Below are 18,335 nucleotides of genomic sequence, written 5' to 3'. Positions count from 1 at the left end.
CTGGGTCTCGACACCCCGCCCTGTGCAACTGGGTACTGGACTTCCTGACGGGCCGCCCCAGGTGGTGAGGGTAGGCAACATCTCCACCCCGCTGATTCTCAACACAGGGGCCCCACAAGGGTGCGTTCTGAGCCCTCTCCTGTACTCCCTGTTCACCCACGACTGTGTGGCCACGCACGCCTCCAACTCAATCATCAAGTTTGCGGACGACACAACAGTGGTAGGCTTGATTACCAACAACGACGAGACTGCCTACAGGGAGGAGGTGAGGGCCCTCGGAGTGTGGTGTCAGGACAATAACCTCACACTCAACGTCAACAAAACTAAGGAGATGATTGTGGACTTCAGGAAACAGCAGAGGGAACACCCCCCTATCCACATCAATGGAACAGTAGTGGAGAGGGTAGCAAGTTTTAAGTTCCTCGGCATACACATCACAGACAAACTGAATTGGTCCACTCACACAGACAGCATCGTGAAGAAGGCGCAACCTCAGGAGGCTGAAGAAATTCGGCTTGTCACCAAAAGCACTCACAAACTTCTACAGATGAACAATCGAGAGCATCCTGGCGGGCTGTATCACCGCCTGGTACGGCAACTGCTCCGCCCACAACCTTAAGGCTCTCCAGAGGGTAGTGAGGTCTGCACAACGCATCACCGGGGGCAAACTACCTGCCCTCCAGTACACCTACACCACCCGATGTTACAGGAAGGCCATAAAGATCATCAAGGACAACAACCACCCGAGCCACTGCCTGTTCACCCCGCTATCATCCAGAAGGCGAGGTCAGTACAGGTGCATCAAAGCTGGGACCGAGAGACTGAAAAACAGCTTCTATCTCAAGGCCATCACACTGTTAAACAGCCACCACTAACATTGAGTGGCTGCTGCCAACACACTGTCATTGACACTGACCCAACTCCAGCCACTTTAATAATGGGAATTGATGGGAAGTGATGTCAAATATATCACTAGCCACTTTAAACAATGCTACCTAATATAATGTTACATACCCTACATTATTCATCTCATATGCATACGTATATACTGTACTCTATATCATCTACTGCATCCTTATGTAATACATGTATCACTAGCCACTTTAACTATGCCACTTTGTTTACATACTCATCTCATATAAATATACTGTACTCGATACCATCTACTGTATCTTGCCTATGCTGCTCTGTACCATCACTCATTCATATATCTTTATGTACATATTCTTTATCCCCTTACACTGTGTATAAGACAGTAGTTTTGGAATTGTTAGTTAGATTACTTGTTGGTTATTACTGCATTGTCGGAACTAGAAGCACAAGCATTTCGCGACACTCGCATTAACATCTGCTAACCATGTGTATGTGACAAATAAAATTGGATTTGATTTGATTTTGATTTGATTTTTGGACCTTGTGAAGATGCTGGAGGAAACCAGTACAAAAGTATCTATATCCACAGTAAAACAAGTCCTATATCAACATAACCTGAAAGGCCGCTCAGCAAGGAAGAAGCCCCTGCTCCAAAACCGCATATGGGGACAAAGATCGCACTTTTTGGAGAAATGTCCTCTGGAAAAAGGGTGAGTCTTGCAAGCCGAAGAACACCATCCCAACTGTGAAGCACGGGGGTGGCAGCATCATGCTGTGGGGGTGCTTTGCTGCAGGAGTGACTCACAAAATAGATGGCATCACGAGGGAGGTGGATATATTGAAGCAACATCTCAAGACATCAGTCAGGAAGTTAAAGCTTGGTCGCAAATAGGTCTTCCAAATGGACAATGACCCCAAGCATACTTCCAAAGTTGTGGCAAAATGGCTTAAGGACAGCAAAATCAAGGTTTGGAGTAGCCATCACAAAGCCCTGACTTCAATCCCATTTGAAAATGTGTGGGCAGAACTGAAAAAGTGTGTGTGAGCGAGGAGGTGTACAAACCTGACTCAGTTACACCAGCTCTGTCAGGAGGAATGGGCCAAAATTCACCCAACTTATTGTGGGAAGCTTGTGGAAGGTTACCCAAAACGTTTGATCCAAGTTAAACAATTTAAAGGCATTTTTTTACCCCCAGAAATCTACACACAATAACCCATAATAATGTTTATTAAAAATTGAAAACAGAAATGCCTTTTTTTTGTGTGTGGAAATTTTATAATATTTATTTATTTAAAATGTACCCCTTTTTTATCCCCAATTTCGTGGTATCCAATTGTTAGTAGCTACTATCTTGTCTCATCGCTACAACTCCCGTACAGGCTCGGGAGAGACAAAGGTTGAAAGTCTATGCGTCCTCCGATACACAACCCAACCAAGCCGCACTGCTTCTTAACACCGCGAGCATCCAGCCGCACCAATGTGTCGGAGGAAACACCGTGCACCTGGCACCCTTGGTTAGTGTGCACTGCGCCCGGCCCGCCACAGGAGTCGCTGGTGCGCGATGAGACAAAATTATTCAGCCCCTTCACTTTCAGTGCAGCAAACTCTCTCCAGAAGTTCAGTGAGGATCTCTGAATGATCCAATGTTGACCTAAATGACTAATGATGATAAGTACAATCCACCTGTGTGTAATCAAGTCTCCGTATAAATGCACCTGCACTGTGATAGTCTCAGAGGTCCATTAAAAGCGCAGAGAGCATCATGAAGAACAAGGAACACACCAGGCAGGTCCGAGATACTGTTGTGAAGAAGTTTAAAGCCGGATTTGGATACAAAAAGATTTCCCAAGCTTTAAACATCCCAAGGAGCACTGTGCAAGCGATAATATTGAAATGGAAGGAGTATCAGACCACTGCAAATCTACCAAGACCTGGCCGTCCCTCTAAACTTTCTGCTCATACAAGGAGAAGACTGATCAGAGATGCAGCCAAGAGGCCCATGATCACTCTGGATGAACTGCAGAGATCTACAGCTGAGGTGGGAGACTCAATCAGTCGTATATTGCACAAATCTGGCCTTTATGGAAGAGTGGCAAGAAGAAAGCCATTTCTTAAAGATATCCATAAAAAGTGTTGTTTAAAGTTTGCCACAAGCCACCTGGGAGACACACCAAACATGTGAAAGAAGGTGCTCTGGTCAGATGAAACCAAAATTGAACTTTTTGGCAACAATGCAAAACGTTATGTTTGGTGTAAAAGCAACACAGCTCATCACCCTGAACACCCTATCCCCATTGTCAAACATGGTGGTGGCAGTATCATGGTTTGGGCCTGCCTTTCTTTATCAGGGCCAGGGACGATGGTTAAAATTGATGGGAAGATGGATGGAGCCAAATACAGGACCATTCTGGAAGAACCTGATGGAGTCTGCAAAAGACCTGAGACTGGGATGGAGATTTGTCTTCCAACAAGACAATGATCCAAAACATAAAGCAAAATCTACAATGGAATGGTTCAAAAATAAACATATCCAGGTGTTAGAATGGCCAAGTCAAAGTCCAGACCTGAATCCAATCGAGAATCTGTGGAAAGAACTGAAAACTGCTGTTCACAAATGCTCTCCATCCAACCTCACTGAGCTCGAGCTGTTTTGCAAGGAGTAATGGGGAAAATGTTCAGTCTCTCGATGTGCAAAACTGATAGAGACATACCCCAAGCGACTTACAGCTGTAATCACAGCAAAAGGTGACACTACAAAGTATTAACTTAAGGGGGCTGAATAATTTTGCACGCCCAATTTTTCAGTTTTTGATTTGTTAAAAAAGTTTGAAATATCCAATAAATGTCGTTCCACTTCATGATTTTGTCCCACTTGTTGTTGATTCTTCACAAAAAAATACAGTTTTATATCTTTATGTTTTGAATCCTGAAATGTGGCAAAAGGTCGCAAAGTTCAAGGGGGCCGAATACTTTCGCAATGCACTGTATATAAGGTCCCACAAATGACAGTGCATCTCAGAGCAAAAACCAATTCATGAGGTCGGAGGAATTCTATGTAGAGCTCCGAGACAGGATTGTGTCGAGACACGGATCTGGTGAAGGGCACCAAAGCATTCTGCAGCATTGAAGGTCCCCAGGAAGACGGTGGTCTCCATCATTCTTAAATTGAAGATGTTTGGAACAACCAAGACTCTTCCTAGAGCTGGCTGCCCGGCCAAACTGAGCAATCGGTGGGAGAGCGCCTTGGTCAGGGAGGTGACCAAGAACCCAATGGTCACTCTGAAAGAGTACCTCTGTGGATATGAGAGAGCCTTCCAGAAGGACCGCCATATCTGCAGCACTCCACTCCTCAGGCCTTTATGGTGGAGTGGTCAGACGGAAGCCACAGTAAGAGGCACATGACTGGCCACTTGGAGTTTGCCAAAAGCCACCTAAAGACTCTCAGACCATGAGAAACAAGATTCTCTAGTCTGATGTAACCAAGATTCATCTCTTTGACCTGAATGCCAAGCGTCACATCTGGAGGAAACCTGGCAACATCCCTACGGTGAAGCGTGGTGGTGGCAACGTCGTTCTGTGTGGATGTTTTTCAGCGGAACGACCGAGGCAAAGATGAAAGGCGCAAAATACAGAGAGATCCTGAATGAAAAGCTGCTCCAGAGAGCTCAGGACTTCAGACTGGGGCAACGGTTCACCTACCAACAGGACAACGACCCTAAGCACACAGCCAAGACCGCGCAGGAGTGGCTTGGAGACAGGTCTCTGAATGTCATTGAGTGGCCCAGCCAGAGTTCGGACTTGAACCTGATCTAACATCTCTGGAGAGACCTGAAAATAGCTGTGCAGCGATGCTCCCCATCCAACCTGACAGAGCTTGGGAGGATCTGCAGAGAAGAATGTGAGAAACTCCCCAAATACAGGTGTGCCAAGCTTGTAGCGTCATACCCAAGAAGACTCGATACTGTAATTGCTGCCAAAGGTGCTTCAACAAAGTTCTGAGTAAAGGGTCTGAATACTTATGTAAATGTGATATTTCAGTTTTAATTTTTTTAATGAATTAGCAAACATTTAAAAAAAACTGCTTTTGCTTTGTTATTATGGGGTATTGTGTAGATTGATGAGGGGTAAAAAACTTTGTAATACATTTTCAAATAAGGCTGTAAAGTCAAGGGGTCTGAATACTTTCCAAAGGCACGATATTAGTAATACTCTGAGGAATGTCTTTTTTAGTCCGGAGGTTGTTTTGTCTGTCCTAAATGGAAACAGCCAGCTGGTCTCTAAAGGAAGGTGAGCTGCCACACACCACATTGAATAATAATGTCTTTTCCCTTCCGTTCTCCTTGATCTCTGCAAAGAACATTGCCTCATATATTGATGCTATCTGAATATGCAAACAAGATGGTATTGTTGATATTATTTAATAGATGTAAATATATTATATGTATATGTAAATGTAAATGTAAATAATTATTTCTCTGTATTCTATGGCAAGAACAACCACTGATCTAGCTAGTCTAATTACGTTCAAATAAAACCAATTGACTGCAGTTTATGCAAAGGTGGGGGTGGAAAGGTCAAATAAAATGGCTGTGCTTTTCTTGGAAAAACAGCTGTATTATGAACATGTTTTGAGTTAAATTGGATTAGGTTTTGCAATAGCTTGGTTCAGTCTTGTTTCCTTTGTCTGCTTTTAATGAACATGTAGTCATGCTAGGGCCAACCGCCCATCCCACCCACTCTGGCTGTCAGTCATGTTGTTTACATGTTGTTGCACTTGGAAGCCCTCATCTGTCCTGGTCATGCCTCTAGTCCTTTGCTGCTTGATTATACAGTATATATGTTTAGTTCACGCACCAGTCACCCCTCTACCAGCGTCTACCCATCTAACTCTGCCCTTCTCTCCTCTCCCTCTTTCTTCTGTCAGTGGACCGTATCGTGGGTCTGGACCAGGTAGCAGGGATGAACGAGACGGCCTTCGGCGCAGCCTATAAGACCAAGAAGGGCATGTTCCGTACGGTGGGCCAGCTCTACAAGGAGTCTCTCACCAAGCTCATGGCCACGCTGAGGAACACCAACCCAAACTTTGTCCGCTGCATCATCCCCAACCACGAGAAGAGGGTGAGCAATGAACAGCACACCCCCACCACTGACCACCAGTCCCTCCCCCCTCTGCCCACTGCAGCCCAGACTACAGCCCCCACACCACCCACCAGAGCCACTGTAGCCCAGACTACAGCCCTCACACCACCCACCAGAACCACTGTAGCCCAGACTACAGCCCCTCCACCACCCACCAGAATCACTGTTGCCCAGACTACAGCCCCTCCACCACCCACCAGAACCACTGTAGCCCAGACTACAACCCCTCCACCACCCACCAGAACCACTGTAGCCCAGACTACAACCCCTCCACCACCCACCAGAACCCCTGGAGACACACTCTGCTACCAGGCCTCAGTGGGATCTCTGCCTCCATAAACAACAGCTCAGATGGAAGGCTGGAAATGAAACAATAGCAGAGTGGAGAGTTATGGGCTATGTGGGCCTGTTAAGTGTTCCCTAATGTATTCCAGGGGATTTAGACTAGACACGCTTGTTTCTGCACCGCAACCACAAATGACTGTCATAAATGGATGGTATGGATGGAGAAGAGGATATAAACACTGGTTGTTTTAGTGTGAATGTGTTCAAGTAGTTAGTCTAGTCCCTATGCAATCCTAATTGTAGAATGTCATTTTGCATAATATTTCACAAATATATTTGAAGTAACATTGTTTCCCTATAAAACATTGTCTGGGTGAAATTTTCAAAGCTAAATGAACAGTAACAGCATTTAGTTGCTCTTAGTTTAGAATAATCTTCTTTGCATGAAGTTTGGTACTGTACTGTATCTCTCCCTGACCTCTCACTTCAATGCCCCTCCCTCCCAAAAGGCTGGTAAGCTAGACCCCCACCTGGTTCTGGACCAGCTGAGGTGTAATGGTGTTCTGGAGGGGATCCGTATCTGCAGACAGGGCTTCCCCAACCGTATCGTCTTCCAGGAGTTCAGACAGAGGTACTCTACTCACTGTACACGCACCTCATACACGCACCTCATACACGCACCTCATACACGCACCTCATACACGCACCTCATACACACACCTCATACACGCACCTCATACAAGCACCTCATACACGCACCTCATACAACATACAGACTATTTATTTATTTCAACCCAATTGATAAGTTCCTGTGTTTACTTTTGAGAGAGAGATTATACAGGACAAAGTGGCATTGGTTTCCCATTGCCCTGGGTGTTGTGCTTTGATTATCTCACGGAGCTGTTCTATTTCTGAACAGTGAGGCTTCTGTAAGATCCGAGGCCTCTCACGTCTCTCCTCACACCCTGGTCCTAGTCAACATGGAGGTGTGGTGTAATGACCCAGGGCCTTTACACATTCATGTCCACTCTGTTGCCAGGTATGAGATCCTCACCCCCAACGCCATCCCCAAGGGCTTCATGGATGGCAAGCAAGCCTGTGAGAGAATGGTGAGGATTTGTGTGTCACTATTTTACTGTTTTTAGCACATTGAATACTTGGGAGAGGCTCTTTGTCCTTTTACAAGCTAGAGCACGGTAAGCAGGTTAAATGTATATCGACTTCATAAACACCCATGACATGATTCTTCCTTAGTATTTATAGGGCATCGCTTAAATGACACTGTTTATTATGATTTGGCCTTCCTTCCCTGGATTTAAATCTATGACCCATTTTCACTCCAGATCCGAGGCTTGGAGTTGGATCCTAACCTGTTCAGGATTGGGCAGAGTAAGATCTTCTTCAGGGCTGGAGTCTTGGCCCACCTGGAGGAAGAGAGAGACCTGAAGATCACTGACATCATCATCTACTTCCAGTCTGTCTGCCGGGGATACCTGGCCCGCAAGTGAGTTCTCTATATGCAATGGCCTTACCTTTCCTCAATTCCTTCCTTTCGTGACCACTACAACACTTCTTAGGACAGAAAGATGCCACAGATATATGTTTCCTTTGACCTTCTTGGTCAGTATGTCTGACCATGTCTCCCCTCTCTCTCCTGACAGGGCGTTTGTTAAGAAGCAGCAGCAACTGAATTGTCTGAAGGTGCTTCAGAGGAACTGTTCTGCCTACCTGAAGCTGAAGCACTGGCAGTGGTGGAGACTCTTTACCAAGGTGGGCATGTCTCCATTACAGTACACTATATCTACTGTATATGGCTAATCTGTCTTTGTAACACCAGCATTGTCACGTCTCTATATAGCTATATGATAAGGCTCCTAGTCATCTACGTTTCAACAGTGGCTGACCCCATGTCTGTGTTCTGTCCCCCAGGTGAAGCCCCTGCTGCAGGTCACCAGGCAGGAGGAGGAGATGCAGGCCAAGGACGATGAGCTTGTCAAGGTGAAGGAGAAGCAGACCAAGGTGGAGGGAGAACTGGTGGAGATGGAGAGAAAGCACTCACAGGTCAGTGTCCAGTCCATACATTTACATTTACATTTAAGTCATTTAGCAGACGCTCTTATCCAGAGCGACTTACAAATTGGTGCATTCACCTTATGACATCCACACCAACTACAGTGGACTACACTCTTAGAAAACAAGGTGGTATCTAGAACCTAAAATTGTTATTTGGCTGTTCCCATAGTAGAACCCTTTGAATAACCCTTTTTGGTTCCAGGTAAAACCCGTTTGAGTTCCATGTAGAACACTTTCCACAGAGGGTTTTACCTGGAACCCAAAAGAGTTCTACCTGGAACCCAAAAGGGTTATCCTATGTGGACAGCCAAAGAACCCTTTTGGAACACGTTTTTCTAAGAGTGTAGACCCTAAGGATCATCCCTTTATGATCTTCAATTCCGCATTGTACCATTCAGTCCATTATGCCCATGTTTGCATTGTGTAGCTGATTGAGGAGAAGAACATCCTAGCGGAGCAGCTGCAGGCCGAGACGGAGCTGTTTGCCGAGGCTGAGGAGATGAGAGCCCGTCTGGCCGCTAAGAAGCAGGAGCTGGAGGAGATACTTCATGACCTGGAGTCTAGAGTGGAGGAGGAGGAGGAAAGGACCCAAGGCCTGCAAAGTGAGAAGAAGAAGATGCAGTCTCACATCCAGGTACTGATGAGACATGGAGACTGCAGAGTGGAAGCTTGAGAAGATGGAACATGGAAGTGGTTGCACGTATTTTATGACAGAAAATATATTTTCTGTGGACCCAAAACATTTCTACCAGTTACCTTCTTAATAAATGCTGTGATTTTATTTTATTTTCTCAGGACCTGGAGGAGCAGTTGGATGAGGAGGAGGCTGCCAGGCAGAAGCTGCAGCTGGAGAAGGTGACAGCCGAGGCCAAGATGAAGAAATTTGAGGAGGACATCTTGCTCCTGGAGGACCAGAACTCCAAGTTCCTGAAGGTGAGTGGAGATGACAACATTATGCTGCTGGACTTTACTATCATTATAAACAACCTGACTCCTCTTTCCCCCTTCAGGAAAAGAAGCTCCTGGATGACCGTGTGAATGAGATGATGTCACAGCTGACTGAGGAGGAGGAGAAGGCCAAGAACCTGGGCAAGACAAAGAACAAGCAGGAGGTGATGATGGTGGACCTGGAAGGTAGGTGTCATCTTACCTACAAGGTCTCACTAGTTATAGGTAGTGAGTCCAGACACTTTAACACCATCCATCTCCTTCCCTTCTCCCTTCAGAGCGTTTGAAGAAGGAGGAGAAGACTCGTCAGGAGCTGGAGAAGGCCAAGAGGAAGCTGGATGGAGAGACCACAGACCTGCAGGACCAGATAGCTGAGCTGCAGGCCCAGATAGAGGAGCTCAAGGTGCAGCTGGCTAAGAAGGAGGAGGAGCTGCAGGCTATACAGGCCAGGTGAGACAGACTGACGGACGGACAGACTGACGGACGGCCGGTGAGACAGACTGACAGACGGACAGACGGACAGACTGACGGACGGACGGTGAGACAGACAGACACAGGCCAGGTGAGACGGACGGACGGACGGAGGGAGGGAGGGAGGGCGGGAGGGTGGAGGGGAGATATAGTTCAGATGTATTTTGCCATTAGAAGGTGTTTGACTGCGAGGAAGTCTAATTCTCTGACTGCCTTAGACTGAAGTAATCATCACATAGTTGTATAGCGCCGTCATCAAATTCCCTCCTGTTTTAATTGTCTCAACACCTGTCTTTTAAATGCCATATTTAACAATGGTAGGTATACAGTTGGCCAGACTTGCACCAGTAATCTGACTATTAAAACCCTATGAGCATTTACCGTTTTTATGCCCTCTCGTCATGATACAGTGCTGACCAGACCACCCAGCAGCTATTTATTCAGCAGATCTCACTGGGTTGGAATGTGTAAATGTTGGCCCCACGTCTAGTCTGTGTTGAACACTGGCCATTAAAAACACTCTGTTCTTTCAGGACCAACTCACATACTCAATGGCAGTGACAGAAACAAGGTATCTGTGTTTATTTCAGGATATATTGTCTGATACTGCCAACCAGTGGAAAATACATGCATAGCAACTTAGGCCTATGCTTGGACAGTTGAACTATGACTATTTGGGGTCCTTTGTACTTGTACGACAACGTTGTAATTTAAAATGTGTGTGTCAGGGGAGACGAGGAGGTGACCCAGAAGAACAACGCCCTGAAGCAGGTACGGGAGCTACAGGCCCAGTTGGCAGAGCTGCAGGAAGACCTGGAATCAGAGAAGGTCTCCAGGAACAAGGCTGAGAAGCTCAAGAGAGATCTGAGTGAGGAGCTGGAGGCCTTAAAGACTGAGCTGGAGGACACCCTGGACACCACCGCAGCCCAGCAGGAGCTCAGGACCAAGCGTGAGCAGGAGGTGACGGAGCTGAAGAAGGCCATCGACGAGGAGACCAAGAACCACGAGGCTCAGATCCAGGAGATGAGACAGAGGCACTCCACGGCCCTGGAGGAGGTGTCTGAGCAGCTAGAGCAGGCCAAAAGGGTGGGTGGCTTCACAACAACCGCATGGCCATGTTTAGTCAGAGAGAACTTGGATGAGGTAGTGGAGGTAGTACTTCCTCTGTTTTTAAATGTTTTGTGTTGTCTGAGCATGATTCCTATTGTAATATCTCTTGGTCTGTGTCCAGTTCAAGGTCAACCTGGAGAAGAACAAGCAGAGCACAGAGAGTGCCAACAAGGTGCTGGTCAGTGAGGTAAAGGGGCTGCAGCAGGCCAAGACTGAGTCAGAACACAAGAAGAAGAAGCTGGAGGCCCAGCTCCAGGAGTTCATGGCCCGGGTCACAGAGGGAGAGAAGGGCAAGGGAGAGCTGGCCGACCGCTCCCACAAACTACAGGTGAGAGAGGGCCATTTGCAGTACACACACACGTTAACCTCTGCTGGTGATGGTCTCTCAACTGGGCTGTTTGCTGTGTGTGCAGACGGAGCTGGACAGTGTGTCTGCTCTGCTGGAAGATGCAGAGAGGAAGGGAATCAAGCTGGTTAAAGACACCACTGTCCTGGAGAGTGCTATGCAGGACACACAGGTGAGCTAGACTGGACAACCTCTCATCGGAGAAGAAGACATTATGTGTATCTTAAAGGCCCAGTGCAGACAAAATCTTGTTTTCCTGTCTTTTATATCATATTGTACAACAGCTGATGAAACTAACACTGACCAAATTTGATCATTGTTATTTCCTGATAATTGCATAAATTGTATTTTCAACCAGCAAGTCCTTCTAATCAGCAGGTTTGCATGCGTGGGAGTTTCGGCTTTCCATGGTGACATCGCCATGTGGTAAACTGATTTAATAGACCAATAACAAAGAGATCCAAACCGATTTGCTAATAGCAGCTAGTTTTCAGTTTCCCCCTCCCCACTCCCAGACAGTTCTAGCAAAATTGTTGCTTGAAAAATAGTTTTTTGCTACATTACATTAAGAGGACGTGGCATTCTGTTTCCATGTCAATGTCTCATCTTTGGGATATGGGATTCTGTCTGTCTGTCTCTGTCTGTCTGTCTGTCTCTCTGTCTCTGTCTCTCTGTCTCTGTCTCTCTGTCTCTCTGTCTCTCTGTCTCTCTGTCTCTCTGTCTCTCTGTCTCTCTGTCTCTCTGTCTCTCTGTCTGTCTCTCTGTCTGTCTCTCTGTCTGTCTGTGTAGGAGCTTCTCCAGGAAGAGACACGTCAGAAGCTGAACATGAACAGTCGTATCCGCCAGCTGGAGGAGGAGAAGAGCACCCTGCAGGAGCAGCAGGAGGAGGACGAGGTGGCGCGCAGAAACCTGGAGAAACAGCTGTGCACACTGCAGGCCCAGGTCCGCATAGCACCTTACAGCTTAATTGTATCTATTCAAATAATATTACACATTAACTGCAACACAGATGATATCACCATCACAAGCTACAACCTACTGTAGCCATCCTTCAGTGAGCATCATATCATTATAAACTTTATGCATGTCTAGCTGGTTGAGACCAAGAAGAAGCTGGAGGATGACGTGGGGATGGTGGAGGGTCTGGAGGAGGTGAAGAGGAAGCTGCAGAAGGACATGGAGCTGGCCACTCTGAGGCTGGAGGAGAAGGGCATCGCCTTTGAGAAGATGGAGAAGACCAAGACCCGCCTGCAGCAGGAGCTGGACGACCTCATGGTGGATCTGGACCACCAGAGAACCATCGTCTCCAACCTGGAGAAGAAGCAGAAGAAGTTTGACCAGGTTTGACTGATCACTCTAAGCCATCCATAATGGTAGCTAAATTGGCTTGGTCTTAGAGCACAGTATGGAATGGCATTGTGTAGATAGATGGTGGACATTTTCCCTCTGTAAGTCACTGTTTGTCCTTTGTTGTAGCTGCTGGCTGAGGAGAAGAACATCTCTGCACGCTATGCTGAGGAGAAGGACAGGGCTGAGGCGGAGGCCAGGGAGAAGGAGACCAAGTCCCTGTCTCTGGCCCGGGCTCTGGAGGAAGCTCTGGAGGCCAAGGAGGAGTTTGAGAGACTCAACAAGCAGCTGAGGAGTGAGATGGAGGACCTGATGAGCTCCAAGGACGACGTGGGCAAGAACGTGAGTGTTGCACTGAATACTGGTGTTTTGTTCAGCTGAGGGCAGAATGGTTTGCATCTGTTGTTTTCAGATGGACTGCTCTGCATCCTACAGAAATAAACTAGGTTAAACCTAAACTTTAAAAGCCAGTTCATTCCAATTACCTCATAGTATCTTCTCTACCACTGTCCAGGTCCATGAGTTGGAGAAGTCCAAGAGGACTCTGGATCAGCAGCTGGAGGAGATGAGGACTCAGCTGGAGGAGCTGGAGGACGAGCTGCAGGCCACGGAGGACGCCAAGCTGCGTCTGGAGGTCAACATGCAGGCCATGAAGGCCCAGTACGAGAGAGACCTGGCAGGGCGAGATGACCAGAACGACGAGAAGAAAAGGGCGCTTGTCAAACAGGTGCAAAGAGGACACATTACTTCCATATAAACAAGAATTGTGTGAAAAAATTCCAGGAACAATATGTTGTCATACTCTCAGAGAATGTACACCACCCCCTTCCCCTCCTCTGACCTGGTCTGTCCTGGTCTCCTCAGGTGCGTGAGATGGAGGCAGAGCTGGAGGATGAGAGGAAGCAGAGAGCCCTGGCCGTGGCTGCTAAGAAGAAGCTGGAGATGGACCTGATGGACATGGTGGGACAGATAGAGGGCGCCAACAAGGCCCGTGACGAAGCCATCAAGCAGCTACGCAAATTGCAGGTAATAAACTCACACCGTCTGTAGAACAGACAAGACAAATAAAAAAATATACTATTTATTATTTTTGGTCAATGTGATTTGATCTATCTCCACTTTCTCCCTCAGTCCCAGATGAAAGACTACCAGAGGGAGTTGGAGGACGCCCGGGCCTCTCGGGACGAAATATTCTCCCAATCCAAGGAGAATGAGAAGAAGCTGAAGAGCCTGGAGGCAGAGGTTCTCCAGCTGCATGAGGTACAGTGGGCTGTAGTATTGCTCCCGTCATAACTCTGTGTTTTGGTCGGCTGTTTCCTGTAGTCTAGACTGGCTCATCTTACTGTAAGAAATGGTGACCTGTGTTTGACCTCTGTGTGACCTCTGCCCTGTAGGACCTGGCGGCGTCAGAGAGGGCGCGGCGCCACGCAGAGCAGGAACGGGATGAGCTAGCGGACGAGATCTCCAACAGCACCTCGGGCAAGTCTGCCTTGATGGATGAGAAAAGGAGGCTGGAGGCTCGTATTGCTCAGCTGGAGGAGGAACTAGAGGAGGAACAGGGCAACATGGAGCTGCTCAATGACCGCTTCCGCAAGACCACCATGCAGGTATGAGCCAGGAGGAAACATTTTCAGGTTGCAGACTTGATCATTGTAATCATATTACCCTTGTTCCTGACTTTTAGGGAACAATCCATTATTCAAACCCTACCATAAAAAGTACTCTTATCTCTCTCTCACTTTCCCCTCTCTCCTTCATTCCCTGTTTTCCTCTCTCCACCTCTCTCCTCCCCCAGGTGGACACCCTGACCCTGGAGCTTGTGGCAGAGCGCAGCTTGGCCCAGAAGAGTGAGAATGCGCGCCAGCAGCTGGAGAGGCAGAACAAGGACTTGCGGGCCAAGCTGGGTGAGCTGGAGGGCTCTGTGAAGAGCCGGTTCAAGGCCTCCATCACTGCCCTGGAGGCCAAGATACTGCAGCTGGAGGAGCAGCTGGAGCAGGAGGCTAAGTGAGAAACACAGCAACTCTCTTATAAAAACTCCAAACCTTATTAGACAGGGTGAAATAGGAGACCAAGACTCTTTAGAACAGGCTCAGCCCGTTGGAAGAGAGGTTCTTGAATGTGATCTAAATGTTAATGTGATCAATGTAATGAGTCAAAAGCAATCTTTAGAGATGCACTTGAAGATCTATGACTAACAACCTTTGTTACAGTGCGTTTCCTGTGGTGCTCTAACTGTCCTATGACCTCATTCCTCTGTCCTCCTATCAGGGAGCGAGCAGCGGCCAATAAGCTTGTGAGACGGACAGAGAAGAAGCTGAAGGAGGTGTGCATGCAGGTGGAGGACGAGCGCCGCCATTCCGACCAGTACAAGGAACAGGTGAGGAGCTTGTCACGGATGTTTGGACGTCCCAGATCTTAAAGCTACAATATATTTCATTCTCATTGAAAACAAGTCTAAGAAGCGATAGGTTTGTTCTATGTGCTCTATTTCTATGCTTCCTGTTCTTAAGTTTAGTTTTTGAGTATTTTACTTTCAGTTTTGTACAACAGCTGAAAATATCAATATTTTTGGTTATGGATTCTCTACACAATGACTGCTTGTTATGACTCAAACAGAAATGAGGTGAATTCTGCATAGTGCATTTTTAAGATGTACACAACTAAAGAAGGAATTCTATCCAATTCAGTACAACTTGCAAAGGTGGGCCGGGATTGGATAGGTGTGAAGATTTAGGATTGGAGTCTTTCCTACAGTAGGTTCTTTCCAGTAACCACTGGACCATAGGACTGCTGAGTATTGTAAGTATTAGTATTGACTGTTCATCATTGTTGATGTCTGTTGTGACACCTGGCTGGGTCAGATGGAGAAGGCCAACTCTCGCATGAAGCAGCTGAAGAGGCAGCTTGAGGAGGCTGAGGAGGAGGCCACACGTGCCAACGCCTACCGCAGGAAGCTGCAGAGGGAGCTGGACGATGCAACTGAGGCCAGCGAGGGTCTCAGCCGCGAGGTCAACACACTCAAGAGCCGCCTCAGGTATTTAGAGGCCCACACACACACAAACTCTAAGATTATATTTTTTTCACACAATCAGTTGTGTATATTGGCCAAATTGTGGTCCTCTCCACCTCTCCTGGCCCCATCTGTCCCCTGCAGGCGTGGAGGCCCCATCAGTTTCTCCTCCAGCCGCTCGGGCAGGCGTCAGCTGCAGGTGGAGGGAACATCGCTCGACCTCCTATCCGACGACGAGGTGGAAAACAAGACCACGGACGCCAATGCCAACGAGACGCCAGCGGCTCCCCAACCAGAGTAGAAGCTCTCCCTCCAGCCCACATGCAGCATGGCCTCCGCCCCCATAAACCTTCCTCCTAACCCCAGACACCAGCAGTGGACCCCACTACTCTGCCTTATCCCTCTATGACAAGCTGCAGGGCCAAGCAAATCCATCATCTCCTCCACATGAATATACCGCACATCAAGCCTTGGATTTGTTTTTAACATCAATTGCAGATAAAAGTGCATTTAAATTGCATAGGCGTCTGAGTGTGCATCGGCACTCGAAAACAAATAGCAGGAGTTTACCATAATGATGTTAAGCTACTTCCCTGGAACAGCCATTAGAATCAAACAGCCCTCTAGCTAGAATTAACCACTGTCATTTCAGCTGGTTTACTGGCACACAGGTGGACGACTGCACACAAGTCGGTAAAAACATGTCTTTCATGATTGTACAGTATTGGACCAGGATATGTAAAACAAAGCACAGCATAAGCGAGGGAATTATTTTTAAATGGGAGCCTAAATGATGATCCCACTGAATGTTTTCATCAAAACCACCACCGTCATAGAGATACTGCAATCCACTTAGTTTAGTATAAAAATAACTACGTGAATAACTATTTGGTAGCAGGTTTGTAGTAAATGAGATTGTACCACGCCATGTTGCCTCAGCATTCCCCCCCTATATATATATATATGACCAGCAAAAGACCCTGTTAACTTTACCAATATAACCTTGTCCAATAACCCACCATTTTATATTTGACATATCAATCTACTTTAAGTGGTGTACGATAATGTGTGGAATTAGGTTTGTCAGACTTGGAGCAAAGGCCCTTTTTTTAGAAAGACAGCCCAAATGTGTGCTTGACATACTGCAATATTGCTATGTATAATTCTGCCCATTCAGTTATGTTTTCTGTACCATGTACAAAATGCTTAACTCAAAATGCACAAGATTTCTTTGGCATCTCTTGTCACCATAATATCATTGCATTACAAATGGCTGAAGGATATTAGCATGATTTACAGAAGGGTAATTCATGTTTTATTGAAGTCTTTTTGAGTGTTAGAGCGTTGGTTTTAATTCAGTGGTTCAGGGTAGAGAAATTGATCAATTTGAATATGCACACTTGTGCATATTGTTGATGCCTTGATTGTTAAACATAAATGACAATTTTGTAAATGAGTAAATACATATGAGGCCTTTATTAATTATTTTAAACCAGAACAAATTGGGGGAAAAGGGTTTATCTGTTTCTTTTGAAAGACACTTCTCAATAAAGACATGGGGGGGGGGGACAAGTGTATAGTGTTTGAACCAGTTTCATAGCTTCAGTGTCATATTATAACATAAGCACCTCACCCATCGTGTTGGTGTGAACCAGTGTTATAACAGAATGATTTATGGAGCCTTCTGTCTGCCAGGCAGGAAGTAGGATTTCATTGGGTTCAAAGCTTTAACATCCTGAAGGTTGTTATTATTAGTGGACTGGCTGTTGACCACCAGGTATTCATCATCTCCTTTTATTTCTTGTATTCCTAGACTTTTTTTGTTATTGTTGTAAAAGACCAATAAACATATCCATTATAGAAAAGTGTTTTATTTATTCTGTAATTCTTGTGCAACACGTTGATGTCCTCTTAGTCTTTCCCACAACTACTGTGGGAAAGACTGTCTTCCAAACAGATATGTGACGTATGGTCCATGTTACATTGCCATACATTGGTCCATTACTTCATTGGTGGTTACATTGAAGCCCTGAGGGAGCGCGTAGACTATAGACTGTGCACAGACACACAGTATTATTGTAATATTAACTTTTTCCACTAGGGATTGCCTCTTGTACAGTGCATTCGGAAAGTATTCAGACCCCTTGACTTTTCCCACATTATACGTTACAGCCTTATTCAAAATGGACAAAAAAATGTCAAATCCTTATCAATCTACACACAATACCCCATAATGACGAAGCGCAAACAGGTTTTTAGAAATTCTAGCAAATGTAAACAACATTAAAAACAAAAATACTTGTACATGATTTGGAAAGGCACACACCTGTCAATATAAGGTTACGCAGTGGCATTTCATGTCAGAACAAAAACCAAAGACAGTTTGGCCGCCCAGCCAAACTGAGCAATCGGGAGAAGAGCCTTGGTCAGGGAGGTGAACAAGAACCTGGTGGTCACTCTGACAGAGCTCCAGAGTTCCTCTGTGACGATTGGAGAATCTTCCAGAAGGACAACCATCTCTGCAGCACTCCACCAATCAGGCCTTTATGGTAGAGTGGCCAGACTGAAGCCATTTCTCAGTAAAAGGCACATGACAGCCCACTTGGAGTTTGCTGAAAGGCACCTAAAGACTCTCCGACCATGAGAAACAAGATACTCTGGTCTGATGAAACCAAGATTGAACTCTTAGGCCTGAATGCCAAGCGTCACATCTGGAGGAAACCTGGCACCAT

At 46.4% G+C, this 18,335-nt stretch overlaps 1 protein-coding gene across 2 annotated transcripts in view; it reads left to right on the top strand.

Annotated features, from left to right (window-relative positions):
• LOC123999132 (myosin-10-like) overlaps positions 1 to 17,471 on the top strand; it is an 82,418-nt gene extending 64,947 nt beyond the window's left edge. For both annotated transcript variants that reach the window (XM_046304577.1, XM_046304576.1), the window contains 24 exons: positions 5,799 to 5,992; positions 6,808 to 6,929; positions 7,338 to 7,407; positions 7,642 to 7,802; positions 7,960 to 8,068; positions 8,228 to 8,359; positions 8,799 to 9,005; positions 9,167 to 9,304; positions 9,382 to 9,505; positions 9,598 to 9,769; positions 10,519 to 10,876; positions 11,022 to 11,228; positions 11,314 to 11,418; positions 12,036 to 12,188; positions 12,339 to 12,587; positions 12,723 to 12,935; positions 13,108 to 13,320; positions 13,458 to 13,619; positions 13,725 to 13,853; positions 13,988 to 14,200; positions 14,389 to 14,597; positions 14,862 to 14,970; positions 15,455 to 15,627; positions 15,748 to 17,471. In XM_046304577.1, the coding sequence (XP_046160533.1) occupies positions 5,799 to 5,992; positions 6,808 to 6,929; positions 7,338 to 7,407; positions 7,642 to 7,802; positions 7,960 to 8,068; positions 8,228 to 8,359; positions 8,799 to 9,005; positions 9,167 to 9,304; positions 9,382 to 9,505; positions 9,598 to 9,769; positions 10,519 to 10,876; positions 11,022 to 11,228; positions 11,314 to 11,418; positions 12,036 to 12,188; positions 12,339 to 12,587; positions 12,723 to 12,935; positions 13,108 to 13,320; positions 13,458 to 13,619; positions 13,725 to 13,853; positions 13,988 to 14,200; positions 14,389 to 14,597; positions 14,862 to 14,970; positions 15,455 to 15,627; positions 15,748 to 15,904 (4,079 nt within the window). In that variant the 3' untranslated portion in view covers positions 15,905 to 17,471. The remainder of the gene's footprint in view (positions 1 to 5,798; positions 5,993 to 6,807; positions 6,930 to 7,337; positions 7,408 to 7,641; positions 7,803 to 7,959; positions 8,069 to 8,227; positions 8,360 to 8,798; positions 9,006 to 9,166; positions 9,305 to 9,381; positions 9,506 to 9,597; positions 9,770 to 10,518; positions 10,877 to 11,021; positions 11,229 to 11,313; positions 11,419 to 12,035; positions 12,189 to 12,338; positions 12,588 to 12,722; positions 12,936 to 13,107; positions 13,321 to 13,457; positions 13,620 to 13,724; positions 13,854 to 13,987; positions 14,201 to 14,388; positions 14,598 to 14,861; positions 14,971 to 15,454; positions 15,628 to 15,747) is intronic.
• Positions 17,472 to 18,335: the final 864 nt, after the last annotated feature.

The sequence above is a fragment of the Oncorhynchus gorbuscha genome, linkage group LG16 (assembly GCF_021184085.1).
Source record: "Oncorhynchus gorbuscha isolate QuinsamMale2020 ecotype Even-year linkage group LG16, OgorEven_v1.0, whole genome shotgun sequence".
Taxonomy (NCBI): Eukaryota; Metazoa; Chordata; class Actinopteri; order Salmoniformes; family Salmonidae; genus Oncorhynchus; species Oncorhynchus gorbuscha.
The sequence above is the reverse complement of the archived record's forward strand: the minus strand, read 5'-3'. Positions and strand labels throughout refer to the sequence as shown.